The following is a 23,514-nucleotide window of genomic DNA, read 5'->3' on the forward strand; positions in this document are numbered from 1 at the left end:
ATGCTATGGTGGCTTCAAGTTATTGAACTAGACTCCCTTTCAGTGGATAATGAAAAAGTTTGCCACAAACACAAATGTTAGTCTTTGTGTACCACAAAGCATTTTTTCCATAAGAATCGTTTTAATTGGTTCTTAAGTTATTGTACTGTAATAAGATGCAAATCTGTCTAGAGTTAAAAAAAAGTTCCCAGTGCAAACAGACTCTAACCTTGATAAAAAAAGTCAATATTTCTTTGAACTGTTCTGTTTTGCACAGGTTTGTTCTTTGCCTAATTGTAGCCTGTTGACATGAATAAACATATACACTCCACATTTTAATATAGCAAATCAGACCAGTTTTTAGTATAAAAGGGGAAGGCAGATGGATGATCTTGTCTTAAAAGATTGCATAAAATGGTCTTTGAGCTCCCTAGACACCTTGCTTTAGAAAACCAGAAAAAAATTGAGTTGAAACCAGAAGTTATAAATGATTATGGCTTTATATTTATCAAATTTATAGGGCACCCCCCAATCAGAGAATATATCAATGAAAATATAAAACAATCTAAATTTGAAAAAAGATATAATATCAAACTAAAACAACAAAATAAGCTCTAAGCAAAACTGAAGGTGATTATAGCAAATATTATCCCAACAGAGCTGGTTTATTTACCATTCTGGCTCAATACACAGGAAGAAAAAACAGATTCCCGATACCTAGATAATTTTTGGTTGTTAGAAGCAAGAGTTAAAATAATATCTACAATAAGAGTAGTGAAAAATGCAAGCTAGTAGTGTTAAACAATATTCCCATACTGAATTCATCTCAGCAGGAGGGTTAATTTTATCTTTCTAACATTTGTGACATCTAATTCAATCTATAATGACTATAATAAATAATCCTCATGATTTCTTGTTACCACAATAATCCTGTTTTAGATAATAAGAACATAACATTATTTGAAACACTTTGGAATGCATCTTATATTAATGTTTATGCTACGTAATTTTGAAAGGGTTTATTCTGTATTCTAGTTTTACCTTGATATAAAAGTCTTACTAATTATCTTACTAAGAAGTAATTGTAGGCATCCATTACAAAATGACTAATCTTCTAAACAGTATTTCTTAAAATTTGTGAACTTTCATTTAATGTGTGTAGGGGAGTAGAAAGGGAGACATTTTCAATTTTTAATATGAAAATTATCAAGGTGATTATTTCTTTGGAATAAAATATTAGTATGGGATATCAGGAGACAACATTTAGTAGTAGTAAGATGTTACAATACACTGATATTACAGTGATAATAAACGGTGTGCAATCACAATACCAGGTGCCATCTGCAGCTTTATCTAAGCCATGTGGATGAAAGGTATCAGCCGTGATTTTGGAAACAGTTACAGGAAAGGCTGATAGCTCTGGTTATTAGCATCAATCACTGACTATGCAAAGAATCATTCTGCTAGAAGGAAATGAGCCTGTTCTGGTGGTGGTTTTTTTTTTTAGGCCTCAAGCAGTTTTTTTATCTGGGAACTTCACAGGTGTTATTTTTATTATTTATAAAGTGTTAATTGTAGCAATTGGTTGAATACACATCCATTCAGCCACAGCCCCGTTCAGAATTTAAAATATGAAATTAGATGAGACATAAGAAAAATAAAATAAAGAAGAGAGCCATGAACATATAATATTTTATGACTATCTTAGGAATATAAAAGCCAGGAGTGGAAATCTTAGTGGAAATAAGGAATTTTGAATCATGAAAACTGACAAAATACCGCCAAGCAGAAAGCATCAGCACAGATGGAGGAGAAAGAGACTTTTAACATGTAAGTTTTTGAAAATTAAGTTCATGAGAAGTTTTAATAAGAAACAATTACATGAAGTTAACTGTAAAACGTAATGAAACTATGTTGAACATCAGTGGACAGAAAAATTTCACAAATTAGTTCAAGATCTTGGTTTAATTATGCGAGAAGGATAATGTTAACTGCTGCATTTTAACAGGAACTGAATGTTCATCAAGAGAAAGATGGATGGTTGCACTAGTTTATGCATGAGAATGATTGTACTACCAAAGACTGTGAAGGCCAAATTATTGAAGATATAACTGATTTCTTCTCAGATGCCCCAAAACCAAGTGTCCCTACCATGATTTTCAATACTTATTTTAATCTAAAGAAAAAGAAAATAGAAAAATCATATTTACACTTCATTCAATTGAAATCAACATGTACAATAAAATGTGTTGTTGCTGATTTCATGTTTATGAAAAAATACTCTAGAATCATGATCCACTACCTGAGCACCCCCCCCCCAATATTCTATACAGCCCCAATGCCAGGATACAACCCTACAAAACCCTTCTCTAAGTTGTCACCCCAACTGTTAAAAACAGTTATAGCACTAAATACATATTATTAAATATTTATTTCTATTTCTTTATCTTGGTCCTATCTGTTTTTTGCAATACGGCTTCTGACATGCGGCTTTAAAATCCAATGTAATATTACCTTCAAAAATAAAAGATAAGAAAAGTATGAGTTTGTTTAAAAACAAGAACATCAATGATTTTAGTGAAAGGAGTTTTAGAGGAAAGATGATAATCAGGAAAAAGCTCAGAGACAATTATAATTTAAGTTAGGAACTGAATTTCTTTTTCGTATGCCATCTTGTTCCTTCTTGTCATTTCTTAAACTGATAGCTTAAGGACAAGACCTACATATTTTGTATTATTTTGCCTGTCAATGGATGCATGCAGTTCGGTTGTTTAAATAAATGCTAATATTTTTTATAATGCAGGTAATATATACAGTAAATAAACTTTTCAAGAGGAGACATATGATATATTGCAACTAATTCAAATAACAATGATTTCAAACTACAAAGAAATCCAAAAGAACTTTGAAAATATAAACCAATTCATCTCCAATTTAACTTTACAACAACAAAAAAATCCCAGGAAACAACAGAGAAGGAACAGATAAAACAGACAACTGAATACAGATTTGAGGATAGAGACTTAAAGATTTTATTTATTTATTTATTTATGAGACTTATATACCGCTTTAAGTGCAAGCACTCTCTAAGCGGTGTACACCAGTAAGCAATGTATATATATATATACATTGCCCCCAACAATGTGGGTCCTCATTTTACCTACCCTGGAAGGATGGAAAGCTGAGTCAACCTTGAGCCGGTGAGATTTGAACTGCTGACCTGCTGAACACAGTCAGCTAAAGTGGCCTGCAGTACTGCACTCTAACTAAGATGGAACCTAACAAAACAAAGAAGTATGATTTAACCCAAGTGAAAAAAAAATAGAAGAAATACTGGATTTGGAAAAGACAACTTATACTTTAACACCACAAAACAAATTTGAGGATAAGAAAAAAGATTGGACAAAATGGACTGCAGAGATGCCAGGAAAAACAGTAGAACTGGAGAGACAAAAAATGATAAGAGAAGCAGAGAGAAAAAGAAAAAGATTTTCAAAAAAAATGAATGGGCAAATGCCTCTCACAAAGATATTGTACTTGACTTACCTTTTATATCTACAGTAACACCTACAAGAATATGGAAAGATTCTTTGATTCAGCAGAACATATTGATTAAGAAAGATACTGGACAAAAGAAAAAGGCTAAAGTGAAAATTAAGAAAATAGATGATGGGGCCTATCAGAGAGAATATTTAAAAAAGAAACACCTGCTCGAATATGGTTAAAGAAATAGAATATTAGATGTGAATTTGACTTTAAGAGGGAAGAGCCCCTCAAGTAACATAGTACTTTCTTTTTCTTCTTTTTTTATTTTATTTCTTGATATGACTAGATTTATTAAATGGAATATTTAAAGATTAAATATATTTTTAATTATGGTAAAAAAGAACGAAAAAAAAAGGAAATAATTATGTATTAGCTTATAGGAAATAGGGATTTTAAGTAGCATGCTATCTTTTTATTTATTTTTTATTCTTATTCTTTTTTTTTGTAGTCTTATTTATTCCTTAAGAATGGTAAAAGTATTGGGTTGGCTTATATGAAAAAAAATAGACTTAAATATTTAAATGTAATTAACTTTGAGAAAATCTTAACCAGTAAGAATGTTTTGAACATTGTGGGAAAAACAAATGTAAACAAGAACTGTAAACAGGATCTATGATGAGACCACCAGAATGACTAGATAGAAAAGGAATATTATATTGATGTGATTATTATCTGTAGAAATATTAGAAAACTTTTATACTCAATCATCATTCATTAAAACAACAAGAATTGTATTAACTTAAGGTTGGTAAAAGAGAACATTATGGGAAAAAGCGGAAATCAAGTAAAGTTATTATGTGGATTATAGATTATAGAAATCAACTGTTAGTGAATGTTTCTTAAATATAAACCCAGACAACACAATTTACCAAATATTAAGGTGATTATGTTAAAAAATTAATAAAACATATTTAAAGAAAAAACTGGCACTGCAATCAAACAACTTTATCTAATCATTATTATATTTAAAAGAAATCTCTTCAAATCTTATTTCAATGCTTCATCACAGCAGAGTGTACATGTGTATACATTTCTGGCAGATATGAATGATGAATGCCCTGAGTGTATACTGACAGAATATATTCCCAGTAGGCTCACCCAAGGCATCCTAGATAAAGCAAACAGGAACCTATACTGGGCAAGGATCACTTTACAGCATACTATACAGCAAAAGCCAAAAATACAAAGTGATTGGCAATACAGAGCCAAATGTTGGATCTTCCACTCAAATGGCACGCAAACACACTACCGAGGAAGATCTGAGGATCTATTGGAGTTTATGGTATTTATGGCATGACTAGGTTAATGTTTTCAGGATGTATAAATACTGATGTAAAATTCAAAGTAGCAAAGATAGGATTGCAGTCAGTACATGGAGCATATGAAGCAAGAATATGGGAAACTTAATGCAGTAAAAGAAGAAATTAATTTATTACTCATTGATTTCCTAGATGTCAATGAACTGAAATGGGTTGATTTTCAATCAGAAGTGAAATGAAGTCATACAGCTTACTCTTGAACACACAAAAAACAAAGAGTGTTTTTGTTTGATTTTTTTATCAGATTTTGGCCATGTCAAACTAGTTTTGGGGAAAAAAAGGAAAAAGGGAAGGGAAGAGGTTCCTATTATTGCATAAACGTTATTGCTGTTTTAGGCTGTTTAATCACTACCTTTTTAAAAAAATCATTCTGTAGTACTGTTCTATATATTCATGGATTTAATTACTACTCTAATGCCAGTTTATATACAATGCAATGCAAAATTTCATTTACATTCCTGTTTTCCCTCCAAATATTTTGTCCCCCCCCCCCCGAATAAGCCAATTGAAGCGCTCCAGTAAGATATTCAGGAATTCCAAATGCGGTTTGTCCAGAACAGAAAGTTGTCTGCAGTTTTCTGGATGTATTAACATCCAAAATATGCAAATGGAACATTTTCCATGTCTGATGGTGAGTGCTAATGGTTTATTTTGGTTTTTCTTCCCTTCAGATTGCTAAAGATTCTGGAGACTGTTGTGTAAATAACCACTTGTAAGCTCCTTTATTATCAGTGAAGTTCACAGATTCACAGAAAGCCAGTCAAAAAGATAAAGCATTCTCTGCCTTAATGTCATTTGGGGCAGGTATTGCTTATAGATTATTGTATTGCACACTGGACAACTGAGAAAGTCAAATATTTTTAAAAAGTCAGCACGTTTTATTGATTATGAAAAATATTACTTTTATCAAAAACATCAGACAATGGAATGTGCTTAGAAAAGTAGGAATCCCAAAACATTATCCCAATACAAAACCTATACATAGTCATGAATACGATAAGAGATTGATTCAAACAAAGTTTTATACACTTCCCTTATTCAGCCTTCAATGTTAGATATATATTAAGAGAAGCTTAATATATTGTTTTTATTTTATTGTTCTCTAGTTGAGTGTTTGCAAAAAGACTGCCATATTTATATTCTGCTAATGTTGGTACTCAGTTATCTTGTAAACCATCTATGATATGTAGAATTGGGTGATATAGAAATTCTTATAAATAAAATTAATCAATAAGTATAGCAAATAATTATATTTTCCCCTGAATTTCTGGTTTTCTAGCTAAGGGAAAACCAAGAGGAATGGTGTTGTGGTGATTGCAGTACTTTCTGGAAAGATTAAAGTATTAATATTGGCATATCTGGTTGATTGCAGGGTCTTTGCTTTCGCTTGCCATAGTCAGCAAGATGTTTAGACTGGATTTAGCTTTTCTTCTCCATCTATGGAGTCCTTTCTACCTAGGATAGGTAGAACCTGTTGTTTAATATTAAAGATACTATTGCCGGATTTAACTGTTCCAAGTAAAGCTGCCTTTTGCAATTGATTGTGATTTTGCCAATGCCAATAGTGTTCAAATGGTGTTCCAATTGTTTTGGAATGTTATTATATTTTTATCCTATATATTTATATATAACTCAAGGCAGTGGACATAGTTAATACTTCTGCCTCCTATTTTCCCACAACAACCTTGTGAGGTGGGTTGGGCTAAGAGAGGGTAATCACCCAGCTGGCTTTCATGCCTAAGACTTGAAACTATTTCCTACCTCCTTAAGCTGTTTGACCCAAATACCCCTTTTCCCAGTCTTGAATATTATAGTAAAAAAATCACAAACATCTCAGCAGTGGTAGTCCCAAACTGGATGCTCAGCTCACAAATAAACAATTACCCCCAGGATATGCCAAATTAACCCTAATTTAACAGCCACTACATGGAAAATTCTTGAAAGGCAGTGATTTGTTTTAATATGCAGTTCTAGCCTTTATTTCTTTCAACAGTCTTAGCACAACTATGGTATTCCTAAATAGACATGCAAAACAGTTTCAGGATAGACAAACAGAACCAAAGGGTAGGACCAGTACCAATAATTAAAGTTAGATTATTAGGGGGAATTTCCTGATGATAGATTTTGTTAGCTAACAGAATAGGCTGCCCCTTGAACTGGTGGTCTTCAACTAAACTGCATAACATCTGAAATGTTTTGCAAATCTTGCACCAAACTGGGTTGGACTAGAATTCAGGGGTCCTCCCTGGACTAGATGATCTTTGAGGTCATTTCTAACACTACAATTTCTTGATTCTTTTAAGTTTAATTAGAGAGCTCTTTATGTACACCACATACATACACACATAAATACATACATATATTATTATTATTTAATCTTGCGCTTTAAGCTTCCCTTTGATGTTATAAAGGTATTTTGAATTCATTTTATATAAGTAATGAGTTTACTCACACACAACCCTGAATGGAACTAAGTTGCCCAATGTGTGATACATTTGTGCATGAACTGAGGCGTGCACTTTCACGAGCGGGCTTCATGTTCTCAGGTGCAAATGCAGTCGCGGAAGTAGAGTTCGAAGTGAGGGTTTTTGCATTTACAATAAATATTAGCACTCGTATCCATACTTATTGGCAGGAAGCATCGCAGAGCAAGGCTTAGAGTTCAGGTCGACCGCACGGCCGCAGGTGGTTTGTGGATTTCCAGCCACCGAACGTCCGCTCCTCCTCGAACCCCAGGGAATCCTCACACACACACACCCCGCACTACCACGTCCCCTCCTCCTCCTCTTCGCCGCTCTCAGGCCCCCTTCCCTCCCATTCCCTGCAGCCACCCGCCATTCAAGCACCTATCCCTCCCTCATTTCCGCTTGCGCGTCCTGGCTGGTCCAATCCTCCTCTCCGCTTTCTTCCCGCCTGTCTCGCCGTGCGCATACTTGGGTTATGCAACAAGCCATGCGCCCTAGCGTCCCAGCTGCAGGGCGGCGGCGCTGGGGCCGTTTTGATTGCTAGCCGAGGCTTTGTCGAGGGCGGTGGTGGAGGTGGAAGAGGAGGCGGAGGAGGAGACGCAAGGGGGAGCTGGCCTGGCCCAGCCAGCCTGCCCTCCGGCTCTGCCATTCGGGTGGAAGTAGGAGCGTGGGCCGTCGGCCCTCATCCAGCTGCCTTCCGCTTGCCAGAGCGAGTTAGCGGGCAGCAGTGGCGGCCTGGGCACTCTGGGCCAAGTCCCGCCTGTTCCGCGACGGCTAGTGGGCTGGCTTCCTGCACGTTGTGCCGCTCCCCCCCTTCTTCTTTTCCTCCTTTTCCTTCCTCCTCCCTCCCTTCCTGCTCTCTCGCTTTTCCCTCCCTCCCTCCCTTCCTTTCCCCGGCAGTAGGAGCCGCAGCGGCAGCAGCCACAGCAGCAGTAACCCGGATCCCCTGAGCCATGGCGCTGTGAGAGCAGCACATGGCGGGCGCAGCAGCCATGAATCCCCCAGTAATCCATACAACTCCCCCCTGAAGAGCCACCGTGTAACTGCAGCCGCCGCCCGCACCCGCTCACCCATCTACCAACCAACCAGTACGACTTAGTTGAATAATATTAGACCACCAGCACCATCTCTGCCCAGCACTACCCATCGCAACTGCTCCTGCCGCCTCCACGCCCGGACCGAAGACGCTCTTCTCAGCCAGCTCCTTCCCTGCGCCGTTGCCGCCACCTAAGTCCCCGCTAACAGCCAGCCCGGTACCACTGTCGCCATGGGAGTGCAGGGCTTCCAGGACTACATCGAGAAACACTGCCCCAGTGCTGTAGTGCCGGTGGAATTGCAGAAGCTGGCCCGGGGCAGTCTGGTGGGTGGTGGTCGCCAAAGGCCTCCTCAGACCCCGCTGCGACTCCTCATCGACGCCGACAACTGCCTGCACCGACTCTACGGCGGCTTTTACACGGACTGGGTGAGCGGCGGGCAATGGAACCACATGCTGGGCTACTTGGCGGCGCTGGCCAAGGCCTGCTTCAACGGCAACATCGAGCTCTTCGTCTTCTTCAACGGCGCCCTGGAAAAGGCCCGGCTCCACGAGTGGGTGAAGCGGCAAGGCAACGAGCGCCAGACGGCCCAACAGATTGTCAGCCACGTCCAAAACAAGGGCACCCCACCGCCCAAGGTCTGGTTTCTCCCGCCTGTCTGCATGGCGCACTGCATCCGCTTGGCCCTCATCCGCTTCCACATCAAGGTAAGCGAGCGAAAGAACGGCCTACTCAGAGGCTGCCCATCGCCCTCTGAGCTGCCCCACGGTCTCCTTGCATGCGTCGCCCTGCCCCATGACACCAGGGCTCCCTTGCAGCCCCGATCTGCCCTCCAGCCCTGTTCTGCCTCTGCTTTTCGCTCCTTTTTTACTCGCTTCGCACTATCCGATTCTCCACCCGTCTCATGGGGGCCCTTTAGTAGGGGCCTGACGCCCCTCGGGGATCAACTCCTGAGCTGCCGTCTTCCTATTCATGGAAGCGTCTCGGCACCTTACTGGGTTGCCCCCCGTCCCTTCCCTGCGGTGGACAGAGGGGCAGCATTAATAAAGATGGCAGCAGACTTTTCCCTCCCGGTTATCGTTTGACTAATTCCAGAGGGAGGAAGGGAGGGAAGTTCTGTTTTCCCATATCCGCAAAATGTCGTCGAAAACTGACTGAGTTCGAACCTTGAGCGGGTAGGCGAGATTTCCTGGGATCCAGCGTGTTTCCCGCTGGTCGTTAATGATCATCCAAGGTTGGCCCGAAAGTACTGTACAGTACTGCGTTTGTCTTGGCTACAACTCTCCCCTCCCAGAAACAGAATAAAAATAAGTAAGTCTCGCTGCGTCCTCACTAAGAGGCAGGGAGTACAGGGTGCCCGAGCTGGCATAGGAGAGGACTTAGTAAGCAAACTGATGTCCTCAATCTGTACAGGGATTTTTCTATTTATACATATAGAGCTTTCAAAATCAGATGAGAGGAACCTGGAACATCCAAAGGCTCCCATCCACAGTGTAAGAAGTCCTAATGAGTTGCTAAGATTAAACACTTTAACTAATCATCATTTTCTTGTTCCATTGTTCCTGAACTTGGATTTCTGGCTTGTTAATAATGCAAGTTTTTTGCCATCTTTCCTCAGGCCTTCTGCCATCATTTTTAAGTATAGGTCAGGTCCATTCTTTCTCCATACTAATAGCTATAAACTATAAACTATAGTTTAAACTATAAAGGAAGATAGATAATTGATGATCATTGTACTTGATCCAGGAGTGAGAGTTGCATTGCCGGTTGGGGGGAAAATCCATCTTATTATATTTTTGTTCTGGGTTCACCCTAATTGTGTATTTTGTGTTCTTTTTTGAAAACAACAGGTTCAGGTGCTTTAATTCCATTGTTTTGATCCCTCAAATAAGCAAAATGACCCTTGAAACTAGTAACCACTCTGAATCAGAGTTATTTTTTGATCCAGTTGTTTGTTTTAAGTAGAATTATTTCTATAATTTGTTTAAATCATAAATGGGAAATTAAATATTTGTCAAGAAAATGCACACAAGAAATAAGTTTTAATGTATGATTTAGAGGGCAAGGAAACTTGTGGCTTGAGACACAAAAGTTTTAAGTTTTAGACTCTAACAATACAACCATTGTAAATTTAATTATACTTTTGTAGAAGTTACTAAGTTTTAAATTGTTACTGTACGACTATGAAACAACACAATTATATATGTGGTTGAATAAATTTATTTATAATATGCTTTGATTTAAGGACTTTATTGCATAGAGTTATTCCTCCATTTTTTCTTAAGTTTTTTTCCCCTGGATAATTAATAGTATTGTTCTCATGGTAATAGTTGTAATAGCATATTTATTTTGTTTTGTCCTTAAAATAAATCTACTGATGAGGTATCCTGCTTGAACTCTTAGTTTTTCTAAGTGAAGAGTTTTGTCAATTCTGTTGCATAGTTGAGTAAATATGTGACCTTTACAGATAATGTATAGTTTAGTAATTGGAACTTGATGTTAGGAGGCTCTACTTTGTGGCAGATCAATCCAGAACTGTAGAGACAAAGGATCCTCCTCACCCTCAGCCACAGAATATTTTTAGACATGGATATCAAAAGTTAGTTTTTAATAAGTTCAGTGAAACTGAAAACGTACCACTTTTTTTCTGTAAGTGTGGGTTAAATTATTTGCTGACTGAAACTTAGCAGTTTAAGGCCTAGAATTCATTCTGTGTAATAGAATGGCTGTGATACTTCAGACTAAGTTGCTAGTGGAAGTCCCTCCCCTTGTTTCAGTTGTAACTGGTAAGAAATTTAGTAAGCCTAAAAGTCCACAAATCTGGTGTAATGATTGGCTTATATAAGTGACAGACATTAAGTGTAACATAGTGAACAAGTTAGATTGCTCTGTTCTTGTTACTCATCTGAAAGCTGCTAAGTGCAATCATATTTCTCTAAATCAGATGTGACTTATATTTCTATTTAATACATGATTTGAAGCTAGAAACCCATTTTTACAGTAGTCTTTGCAGAAAAAGGATCAGTGAGTTCAAAGAGTATTGATGTTCTGAAATTTTTATTAAAAACATTTTTCTTTCCAGCACTTAATAAGAATTTTTCTTGTAAAATGGAAATAAAAGCAAATGTTATATCATAATGTGAACTTTTAAATCCATTAGCAACAGTTCTTCTTACTCTAAATTTACAGAAAGTTGCAATAAGATATTTATTTTTCTGCAGTAATCCTTTAAATATGAACTGGCTTAACACCATTACATCTAGTGGAATAAAGTTCTAATGAACTATATTAAAAATAATATTAAAAATATAAAATAAATTCCATCATGATGACCGTTTATGTTATAATATGTACTGGGATTATTTGTCTGATTAATGAACATAATTCACATTATATTGGAATCTCAAGTGCATAATTCTAATAAATGGCATAAACAACAGAGAATATCTGTGAGTCTAGTAAGAGGATCAAAGGAAAGTTATATTCAGAACATCTAATATGTCAATACATGCCTTTCAGATTATAACATTATAAATACATAAAGCTATTTTAAATAACTTTCAGTGAAATGCTGTGTTTCTGTCATTTGACACTCAGCACTACCTATTGGACTTTTCTCCAATTTATCCAAATGTGTCAGATTATGCATTCTGTCACCTATCTATTCTGATCAAAGTACTTGATGAAGATTATATGTTCCATTACTGATAGAAGATAATATTTTTAGCTCAATGTTTGAACTGTGGGGTATTTGATGCTCTCTTGAGCTTGGTTGTTTAGACATCCATGAACACCATCTAGCAGTCAGAAGACCTAATGAAAACTCCTTAATTTCATAATTCATGGACAGACCATAGTTTCTTGGAAACTCACCATCATAGACCAAGCTAAATCCCAATCTGAAAAAATGCTAGAGAATTCCTGGAAGCCTGATACTGTGCCATCCACAGTCATATAGAGATAAACAACATCTACATGCTGTTCAAAAAAGGTAATCAAAAAGCCAAAAAAGAAACAAAAAAAAAAAAATCAAAATACTTCCTCACCAGCAATCAGCAGAGATTAAAACCAAGATTAGCAGTAGACCAACAATCAAGAAGTAAACAATACCCCAATCAAGGAACCATCAACTCAGGCAAACAAGCTAACAGTAAACAACAGTCTAATCAAGGAACCACAAGACGACTCCCACCTATACTGACAGGGCAAGCAACTAAGCACAGTGAGCACCAAGGACCCTACATAATCTATTATATTTGAAGGGGATCAAATCTGGGAGACCTAATCTTTAATAAAGGAATTTTGAACCAAACATTTAGGATATCATACACAATATATTTGCTTTATTTTTCATGATTTTGATATTCTGAGTAAAGACATAATACTGGATTTTTTCCATTGCTTTTGTATTTTAATTAGCATTTGCTCATAAGACTTAATTAACCACTGGCCATCCCCTCCCCCCAATATTGGTTGTATTGTGTAGGTATCTAGTCTGATGCTTACCACCAAATTGGCATGCTTTTTTCTGGGCAATTGAGCAAGAATTGATCAGGGTGGTCATTGTGGAAATTGAAATTTATAGTTTTACTTTTTGGTTTTTAATGGAGCAGATAGAAGATTAGTAGAAAATATGGATTTATAAAAGAAAAGAAAGTTCTGTTTATGGTTATGTTGAGTGTGGTGTGTTTAAGAGATTGGAGAGAGATTTCTTTTTAAAAAAATTCTCAATTCTATTCCCCATATTCAAAATAGTTGATCTGTTGTATATGAATTATATTGTATTCGGAAAATTATATTATTGATATTTTAATTAATACCAGAAACATAATATTCTTCCTAGAAAAAAGTCCCACAAACTCAGTGTGACCTGCATGATTGTACTATAAGTGCTGTTTTTCTAGATATAGATTATTTTAAGATATCTAGCAGTCTAGGGTAAATTTAACAATAAACAGTTAAATACAGTAAATTACAAATATTAATTCATCTTCTTAAAAAGATTGGTGAAAAAGGTGGTTTTAATTTTTGTAATGAAATTGTAGAATCTGAATGTGGAAATAAATATGAAGCAATACAAGAGAAGCCCCCTGTCTGCTTGCCACAAAGCTGGACATCTGACCTTGAGGCATTTTTATGGAAGCTTCTCTTGCTAAATGCTTAGTCAGGTTATTCTAAAATTCCTATGGCATCAGAGAATGGAAATTGATGAAATGATAAATAAGATCTCGGAATCATTAAATGAATCCATGGTCATAATCATATCCTAACTAGCTACCTAGGTATAGACATTTTCCAGAAATATAATTAGAAAAAAAAATACTATTACTTTGAGAGTGGACCAGCATTTTGAAGAAAATGAAAATATGAAATACATAATTTTGAAATGTAAAGAGTTTAAGATAAGTTGTGTTTTTATAATTGTATGAAATATACTAATTAAAGTTGTGTTCTGTACAGTGGAGCATGTATTTTTATGAGAAAGTTAATGTTAGTTTTATAGCTAGTTTAAAATAATTTAAATTTTGATAAATTCTAAATAAATAGAATTACAGATAGTTGAATTCTGAGAAATATGGAATCTACTTACCTTTTCTGGGGAAGGAGAAACCAGCAGCCAAAGAGAAAAAAAAATCACCACTATAATAAAGCTTTACATTTTTAATATATGCAACAAATATTGAAAGCACATATTTTTAGGAAAAAAGAGGCTGAGAGTAATGTAGGAAAAAACCCCAAAGTTGAGAATATATGTTTTGCTATATAAAATGTCATGTAATCAGTATTTCTGGATCTAAAGTACTGTCATCTTCAGTTCTACTTACCCATTATTTTTAACCTTTTTGAGAACTAAGGTTTTGCCTTTCTTGAGAAAAACCTCCCTATCCTTTTTAGTTCTAAATTATTTTGTATAGTATAACAATTGTATTATATTTTTTCTAAAATAGGAAATGCTTCATAATACCTTTACAATTTTTCTGCTTTGAATTATCTAAAATAGATCACTTTCATTCCCTAGAAATTGACCTAGTTCAATTTCCAGGGTCATTCTGTAATGAGTAGAAATAGTAGGTGAATTTCAGGAAAAGTTGGTCAAGCTGTCAACCACAGAAAGAGTCATTTGATTATTCTGCCACCAAAAGAGTAGGATGGAATATGATGAACCTATTAAGGCAGCTTTTCTCAAAAAGTAGGTTGTGGTTTGCTAATGGGGAACAGGTCATAAAGCATTGGATGAAGCATCACTATATAATGTTTTTCCTTGCAAGTCCATTCTAAATAAGCTTGCTAGTTTCATCCAAAGGAATGCTGAATATAAAGCAGTGTGGTATTGAAGAATGCCTGAGTATTATTTTTTGTTTAATTGTATAATGTTTAGCAAGTTATAACTTCATATACTATATATGAACTTTTTAAAACTTAACGATATTAATGTAGACTTTGGTTTATATGTACAAATGGGTGCTAACTTTTAATATATTCTTTTGCATCTCCCTTTTCTCTTATGTAGGTTGCACAAAGTATCGAAGATCATCACCAAGAAGTAATTGTTTTTTGCAGAGAAAAAGGCTTTCATGGTTTGGTTGCATATGATTCAGATTATGCATTGTGCAACATCCCTTACTATTTCAGTGCCCATGCCCTAAAATTGAGCCGTAACGGAAAAAGCCTCACAACAAGCCAATACCTGATGCATGAAGTTGCCAAGCAACTGGATCTGAATCCAAATCGATGTCCTATTTTTGCTGCTCTTTTAGGTAGGTAAAATAACACACGACAGTCTGTGTATACATGTGTGTGTGTATCCTGAAAATTTGTTAAAGGGAGACTTGTATGTTTATAATCATAAACAGTGAATGTCCTGAAAAATTCCATTGAATCTGTGTTTTAGCTATTTGGAAATCAGCCTGCTTCAATTGGAAAATTGTCAAGCCCAAACCAAAATTTTCATATCACTTAATTGAATGTTATATGAAATCTACCTGCAATTAAAATTTCTTAATTTAACCGGATGAGATTTATAAATGCAATCATTACTATGAAGGTATAAAGCTTACTAGAAAAGGAGAGAATTTTGGTTATGAGTACTTAAAAATGAAGAATGTATCTGTATAGCAAATTTTAATACCTTATAAAATAATTCTAGAATAAAATAAGATAAATAGGAAATGTCAACAAAATAAAATCCATTAAAATAGAAATCTTTAGACTTTTAGAAAGAGTTGTCTATAGAAGGAGCTACAGATGTGTGGGATTTTGTGCTGATTGCAGTAAAAAAAGGCAGGAGTGTGCTGCTTTACATACAAGCTAAAATACTGTTTAACTTACAGTTAGGTATAACTGCCATCAAGTTAACTAGAAATTAAAGCATTTTATTCACTACAGTACACTCTTGCTGAATAGACACTTAGTAAAATGTAGTATTACATTCCTATATATGAATATCTTAATTCTAATCTAAATCTGAATAAGACCAGAAATAGTGAAATAATGGTTATTCCAAATATATATAAATGCTAAGATATTTACTCTAGTATCTGCAGCAGCAAACTTGTGTACATATATAGTACATAGGAATTGAGATAATGATTTAGCTTGCTATAATGCTAATCAAGATGTATTTGTTTGCATATAATTTATTTGAAGATTTCAGCAGGTAGCTTAGTGTTGGCAATAATCCTAATTTTAAATAATAGTTTCAAGGTATTTGTCAGCCTTATGAGGTATACTAGACAGGAAACACAACCATATGAGCTAATTCTATTTTATTGTAAGGTTATATTAACAGAATCTTGCAAGTGTGAGAGAAAACCCCATCTTTTTACAGCCCTAAAACTAGGCAAGGGGCTTATTGATTCTCACGCCCTACTCACATTCCTGCCGTGGGACCAGCTGCCTTTTATCCAACTATTCCCTTACTTTCCTGTGTCCCAAAGGTTATTCCCACATACTATGTTGATGGACTGATTTATTAACAATATTTGTTAACCCACCCCAATCAACATGAATTCTGGGCAACAATAGCGTAACACAAACTTCAAAATTCAAATTACATACCAGTGAAAATCAGTAAGTAAAGATACAGGCAATGACAGATTGCCAGATTCAATGAAAGACTGAAAGCATCCCAAATTGCTTTAACTTGCTTACGAAATATAAGGAGAGTTGGGACTGATACACTTCTGGGAGATTAAGTATCTCATTAAGTTGACAGCACCATTGAGAAGGCCTGTTGTCAGATCTGCATATTCTGTTCCTTATGAGGAAAAGGAATGCTCTCTAAATGTTCTTACCACAGACAAATTCTATTTAGATAAGGCTCACACAAATCACAAGAAAATAGCCAATTCACAGAAGAGAAATCAATGATGCTTAGAAAAACTTATTTATTTATAAAACATATTGTTCAAACACATACATAAACATATACAAATTGAGAAAAAGGCACTCATGCACCCTAAACACAAAGACAGCCTTTTTTGCTCCATATTAAGAGAGTCATCCTACAAATACACCCTCTAACAGACTCTGGTTCAAATTGTTGGGTAACCAGTTAGGTATTGGCAAAAAAGATACAGGGAAAAATCTTAAATCAATTTAAATCAATTTTTGATTTAGTGTTTGAATAGGCAAGCAGCCACCACAAAACTAGATATACACAAAGATTGCTTTCAAATAGATCAGGTCTTCAGTTTTGTGTTTTAAAAAATGAAGACAAGAATGATAATTGTGGTTGATGCTATCAGCAAAGACAAGATGGAATTTTTAGAAAAGATGTTGTACAATGTAGCTTACTTGTGAATCTAGTTAGTTTAAGGATTGTAAAGATCTTGACTTTAGTAGTTGTCCATAGCAGCAGTGATACTGTATATCCTTCTTCCTGGAAAAATGATACCATCTGGATTACTGAATTTAGCATTAGTCAGTGATATATTTCTTATTTAGCTGTTTTCCACAAGAAAATGAGGATCAAGAAATGTTTTAATAAAGGATTCCTGACTAAAAAGGCAAAACTGTATTGGAGCTGAAAATATCAGTGACTATATTGCTTAAACAAAAGTGGAATTTTTGTATGATTGATAAGGCTTGCCTTCCATCTTATTTTTATCTTAGTCACTTAGTTCTGTCTGTTTTTCCAACAATTGCTGAGTACTTTGATGGAAGCAATCAGTAGTATTTCAGTATGTTTTGATATGAGTGAAAGTACTGATTCAGTAACATATGTTTTCTCTTAAATTGGAACATCTTTGATAGTGAACTTAAGTGTCTTGTGTATTGTCTTCATTATCATCATCATCATAGACCTCATAGCCATTTAGCTAATGTTTATATTTTCTGTTTTATGGGATGGTCTATCTCTATTTTGTTTACTGCCTTCTAGAGTGACCCCAAACTCTGACAGAAAAGTTCTTACAAGTGTGAGAAGAAGACAAGATTGCAGTTGGTTTCAATATTTTACCATCTGAACCTACACTGTTTGCATGATAGAACAACAGTACCATGAGGATAGTACATAATGGAACTATGAGTATCATCACGTTTTAATCAGATAGATTTTTTTTTTGAGATGTTAACATAAAAGTCGAACATCAGCATTTCATCTTTGCTGATTGACAATATTAGAAAGTTATCCATTAATCCCAGAAATATGGGTAGATCAAATATTGGAATGCTGTGCTGCCTATTCTATACCGATGCAGAACCATAATTTAAACTTTGGTATATCACCATCTCAGAAGTAGAAATATTGGAAGAAGGGAGGCTTGTGTGTCTCGTTTCCTTCTTCCTTCCTACTAAGATGCTTACATAGCTTGGAATGGTCTGAAAACTATTCAGTTTTTGCCTTGGTGAACCATAGAAAATCTTTAAATGTTCAATTTTTGTTTTATATTTGTTATTTTTGTTATAGCAGAGCCCCTGATTTTACATTATGTAGCTTAGGAATTGTTTCATTTTGTTGAAGTGGTCCACGTAGCAACTGATGTCTGAAAATCTTAACTCCTAAACATTATTACTTGGAAATAGGTTTCAGTGAAGGGGATTTTACTTTCAGAAAAACATACGCAAGAATTAGAAGTGATATTAGAAAAAATATAGATTAATTATGTCTATTAACATAATGGATTTCCATGATTTGGGAGTAGAATTTGAAGCTAATCTATCCAGCTTCAGTAATTCCAAGCACTTACTGTATTTAAGTTAATGCATATGTGGAGAACTATATAAACATACTACTTAAAATAAATTACAATTCATATTCTTACAGTTTTAAAAAGTTATATTGACCTTGGTTTTAATACTGTAAATAGGATATTTTAATTTTCCAGATATTGATGTAATTCATATGGGTATGCATTATATATTTTAGGTAATCACATTCTACCTGATGAAGATTTGGCTTCATTTCATTGGAGTTTACTTGGTCCAGAACATCCACTGGCCTCTCTTAAGGTAGAACTTCAATACAATTTGTTTCATTTTGAAAAAAATAACAAGATACAAATAATCCATAATGTGAGGCATCTTTTATTATTTTTGTATGTTTCCTGAAAAATAGTCTACTTAATTAGAAGAAGTGACAAAGACTGATAGAGTACTAATGTTGAGATAACAGATTAAAACAGCAGTTGCTTGCTTTAAGGATTTTTTGGCACTCATGCACTAAATTCTAAATCCTGTTTTTTCTTATTTCAGTTCAAATTCTCTCATTCTAGATAGAACCAGCAGTATGTTTAGACCTTTTGATTTTCACTTTTACTCCCCTTTTATTTAACAGTCTGAAAAAATGTTTTCAAGTATACTACATATATTTATAAAAATACAAAATTTAAAAGATTTGCGTAACAATAAATGATCTTATGAAGATCCAAACCCCTTCAAAAAATAGAGCGCTTGTATATTGATGAATCAGAGTTCATGAGTTAGATATTTGAAAGAATAACTGGATTGGGAAGAACTGGATTTGACTGGTTATGCCTCCCCTCTAATCTGGTTTGGCAGCTAAAATATAAGTTAAATTAATTCAGTTAGATTAAAACATTTGAAGTATTTTTTTTCCTGTTATCTATAACCAACATAAAAAAAAACCCACCAGCAAACTCTGGTATTTCACAAATAATTTGGAAAAAGTCCTTTGAAGCCTGCATGAAGACTAGCACCTATCTGCTACTCATTAAAGAAGTCTATTGCTTTCTCCAGCACTGGAGACGTAGAATCCACCAATGGGTTAACTCTGCCTTCCTGCCCATTAGACCGGGTCAGCCAACTTATCACGCCCGTCCTGGGGTAGCCACTCCCCATTCTTGACTCGGTCTTCAGCCCAGATGGACGTGATAGATTGCTCCTGGTCTAAGGCAGATAATAGAGACTTAAATATTGGTGGATTATACTCATCTCACTCCACAGTTACTTCTACAGCGCTGGGACCAGCGCTGTGTGAAATAACCTGTGGAAATCTTGGGGAGATGGCCTTTTCCTTCCCAGATCCATAGTTATGGCTGAGCCCTCAGCTTAATCTAAGGGAAATCCCTCTCCAGCTGCTCAGCGCTGCAGACGGGACTTCTCCGAACGGGGTGGGTGGGGATTTCCCTTCCTTCCGTGGCTATAGAACGATGGAGGGCTGGCTGAGCTTCAGGGCGGGGAGATTTAGCCTCCATCGCCCCTGACTCAAGGAGCCTCACCGCATTAGATCGGAGGCTGCTGATCCTGGGAATCGTTTCTTGTGTTTTCCCTCCGAGACCACTCAATTGGTCGGATCTTTGTCAGCGGTGCCCTGGTTGCCATTTCGAAGCCGGGACACATGGTAGCATAAGGAGGCATATCACTCCGCCTTCTGCCCCTTAAATTTTCCCGCCGTGAGGACGGAAGCCTCTCCCTCTTCGCATCATCGGCAGATTAAGAAGACACTTTCGCTTTCTTTTCCACCTTGCCTCATACGGAGTCACCCGGTCGCCATTTTAACTCGAGGAAGGTCAGACAGACAAAAGGCGGAAGACTGCGTGGCCGCTCAGGCCAGCGTTAGTGCCCTTTTAACTGCCGGATCCAATTTAACTGCCGGGTCAAGCGAGGTAGCTCAGCCAGCCAAAGGGCTGAAGACTGCATGGCCGCTTGGGCCAGCATGAGCGATCCCATTGCGTCGCTGCTCTCCTCCCCCCCCCGTGATTCATTACAATACAAAAATAGACAAATAAAGAAATAAGTAATTGAATAAATAATTAAATAAATAAAGTAGAAAAAATATTCTCAAATAGCCATTGTCCAACCCTGGTGCACCTACCCTGACCGCACTTCCTATTATTTCAGTTCTGCCCACTGCAACCAAGTGGACATAAGAAAGGCCGGACCCCAAAGGGGTGGGACAGCAGCGGTTCCTTTGCCGGTCAGGAGAGCGGGAGGACCATTCCCTGCTACATCTGCTTGCCAATCTCGCCAACTGATCCCTGCCAGAGCTCCCTCTCGCGTCACTGAGGTAGTTCACCCAGGATGGAGGAGTCCACGGTGCCTCAGCCCCTGAGCATCGCCTCCCCTCTCACCAGCTGCAAAAGACAAAAATCCCCCAAACAGGAGGCGGCAGGCAGGATCAAAGCAAAGGCCAAGTCCATTTCTGGAAGAAAACCTTCCAAGTTGGCGGAGAAATAGGCTAGCAGAAGGCACCAGACCCTGGAGAGGGAATTCTCCAAGGCACAAAAACAGGCCAAGGCAAAAGTGGAACAAATAGAGGATACATCCTTTGACTTCCCCTTGGGACCTTCCACCCAAGGAGTATGGTTCCCAGAGGGGTCCCCCCAGGGCTCTGAAGTGGGATCACAGGCTCCACAGGTTACACACTCCATCCCTGAGGCCACCTTCACACCCGCAGCAGCAGGTCTCAGGGAGGCGGAATCTGAGATCAACCCCTCCGAGGACCGTCTACAAGCTCTAATTGAGCAGACGTTCCACAGGATGATGGCTGCTAGAACTAACTACAGATCGAGAACTGAATCCGTGATGGCCATGCCCCCACCCAAGTCCCAACCAGGGGAAGCCGCGTATCAGGTCTCCTCCTCCTTGTCACGGTCCTTCGACAGCAGGGAATCCTGCCCCACGGAGGACGATCAACTCGACATGTGGGAGGAAGGAAGGACCCTCCTCCAGATCCTCCATTCGGAGGGGTATTCAACTCTGCCTTTTTCCTGCCTCTGCTCTGCAGAGCCAGTTCAACGGCCAACATTGGAATCACAGCGCATTTTACTCGCAACGCTGCGACCTCCGCGGTGTGGGCCACACAGGCCTCTATCGACATTATAAAATAGATCATTTTGCCTCCACGGACGGCTCTTCGGAAGGAGGGTCCTGCAACAGGTAATCTCTACAAACACAACTTCGACTTCTTCTGTTTCCCACCCATTGGGACAGTGAGGCTTTGGTATGTCCCATTGGTGGATTCTACGTCTCCAGTGCTGGAGAAGGGGCGTTGTCTTACCTGAACGCCTTTTCTCAGCACGGAGACGTAGAATCCACTCCCACCCTTAAAATCATTAAAGATCCTATTAGGGAACTGGGAGCCATCATGTCAAATTGTAGTCAGCTGCTTTGCCTTCGTCAAGAATGGGGAGTGGCTACCCCAGGACAGGCATGACAAGTTGGCTGACCCAGTCTAATGGGCAGGAAGGCAGAGTTAACCCATTGGTGGATTCTACATCTCCGTGCTGATAAAAGGCGTTCAGGTAAGACAACGCCCCTTCTAGACTTCTAAGTGAACCTGAAGAAATCGCAGCTATGTAGAAGTCATATTTACATTAACTAATAGATTTTTTAAAGCAGCTGCAGATTTTTTCCCCTATCCTCATTTAGTAATTTGAAAAATAATAGCTTTCTTTAATGTGTAGTAGTGAACTGTACAGAATTTTTTCTAAATTAGTTTTCAAAATATGCATATTCTAATATAGCTAGTTGTTTAATTCAGATTTTGTAGAATTTTCTAGTTTCTCAACTGGGCATATTTTTTTACAGTGAAAGAAGTACTATGGAAAGAAAGTGTAGTAGGAATTATAGATCCCTTTATGGCTTTTAGATTCATTCTTTATTTCAATTTTTTAAATACTATTATGTTGAATAATGGTCATTTGTACCCTGAGGAAAACTTCCATTTCAAGAATGATTTTTAAAAAGGATATATTGGAAACACCAATCTTAATTATTAATAATACTCTGTTAACATTTACTTGAAAATAAGTACTATTGATGATAGTGGAACTTGATTTCAAGTAATAGTGCTTATTATAGTTGCCTAAGCAATCTAAGATTAATACAGCAACACAGGTTGAAAAAAGATACTTATTTTATTTATTCAACCTTAACAAAAAAATCTTGGAAGAAATAGAATACTCTTAGACCAGTCCTCCAGCATCACAAGATCACAAGCATGATAAGCCATGGCATCACATGTAGATAGCATACTTCAAATCTGCATGCAGGTTGCTTCACTTGATTTTACTATATATTGATGGGGCAATTTACTTTCTGATCATAAGCACCAATAAAATGCTTTTATTGAGAAATTCCACACAATGCATTGTACTGAAAAAGGGATCCAATGCGTGCAGGATTTAATATATCTGTCTGGTATACCTTATTGAATCAGCAAGTTTTAGTCACTATCCACCAGCCGATTGCCTTTTCTTCTTTGTAATTCTGAACAGAAAAGAACACCAGTTCCCATGTCTCAAGATGATGGGCCAAACCTTTTGCAACAAAGCTCTTAACTCTTTGTCAACGAACTTGAGGAGTAAAAGCATGTTTTGATTTCTAAGTAGTAATTTGGAGATTCAATTAGAAGAAATATGGTCAGCTTTGTATATATGTTTATATGTCTCCTCTGATGTACAAAATGGAGTAGAGTAAATCTAATAGTAGCAAAGAGATGTTTGTTTTAAGGGAGTTATATCCTTCTGATATTACCTTTTGTAGTTATTTTGCTGTGTGCAATTTTATTTTGAGATCAGATCTGATTTCATGAGTTAAATCTGTGCCCATAGATGTGAGCAAGGTAAATAAGCAAAAGTAACTGCCCATTTCCTGTATCATATTATAATTTTATACCACAGAGGTCTTAATTTATAATTAAATATGGATTTAGAGGTTTACATTTATGGATGGCTGTATTTTTCAAAGATGAAACTTGCCTAGCAA

The 23,514-nt window shown here is 36.9% G+C and overlaps 1 protein-coding gene and 1 long non-coding RNA gene across 3 annotated transcripts in view; one reads left to right on the forward strand and one right to left on the reverse strand.

The window, feature by feature from the left end:
* LOC120310297 overlaps positions 1–7,669 on the reverse strand; it is a 35,028-nt gene extending 27,359 nt beyond the window's left edge. Inside the window, exon 1 of the long non-coding RNA XR_005557309.1 lies at positions 7,297–7,669. This is a non-coding gene — a long non-coding RNA (uncharacterized LOC120310297). The remainder of the gene's footprint in view (positions 1–7,296) is intronic.
* Positions 7,670–8,227: 558 nt separating this feature from the next.
* FAM120A (family with sequence similarity 120A) overlaps positions 8,228–23,514 on the forward strand; it is a 71,146-nt gene continuing 55,859 nt past the window's right edge. The window contains exons 1-3 of one of the 2 annotated variants that reach the window (XM_039348573.1): positions 8,228–9,050; positions 14,855–15,101; positions 18,713–18,795. In XM_039348573.1, coding sequence (XP_039204507.1) covers positions 8,577–9,050; positions 14,855–15,101; positions 18,713–18,795 — 804 coding nt within the window. In that variant the 5' untranslated portion in view covers positions 8,228–8,576. The remainder of the gene's footprint in view (positions 9,051–14,854; positions 15,102–18,712; positions 18,796–23,514) is intronic. The other variant, XM_039348572.1, reaches the window with a different exon arrangement.

The sequence above is a fragment of the Crotalus tigris genome, unplaced genomic scaffold, assembly GCF_016545835.1.
Source record: "Crotalus tigris isolate CLP2741 ecotype Arizona unplaced genomic scaffold, ASM1654583v1 scf7180000018160.1183395, whole genome shotgun sequence".
Lineage (NCBI taxonomy): Eukaryota > Metazoa > Chordata > Lepidosauria > Squamata > Viperidae > Crotalus > Crotalus tigris.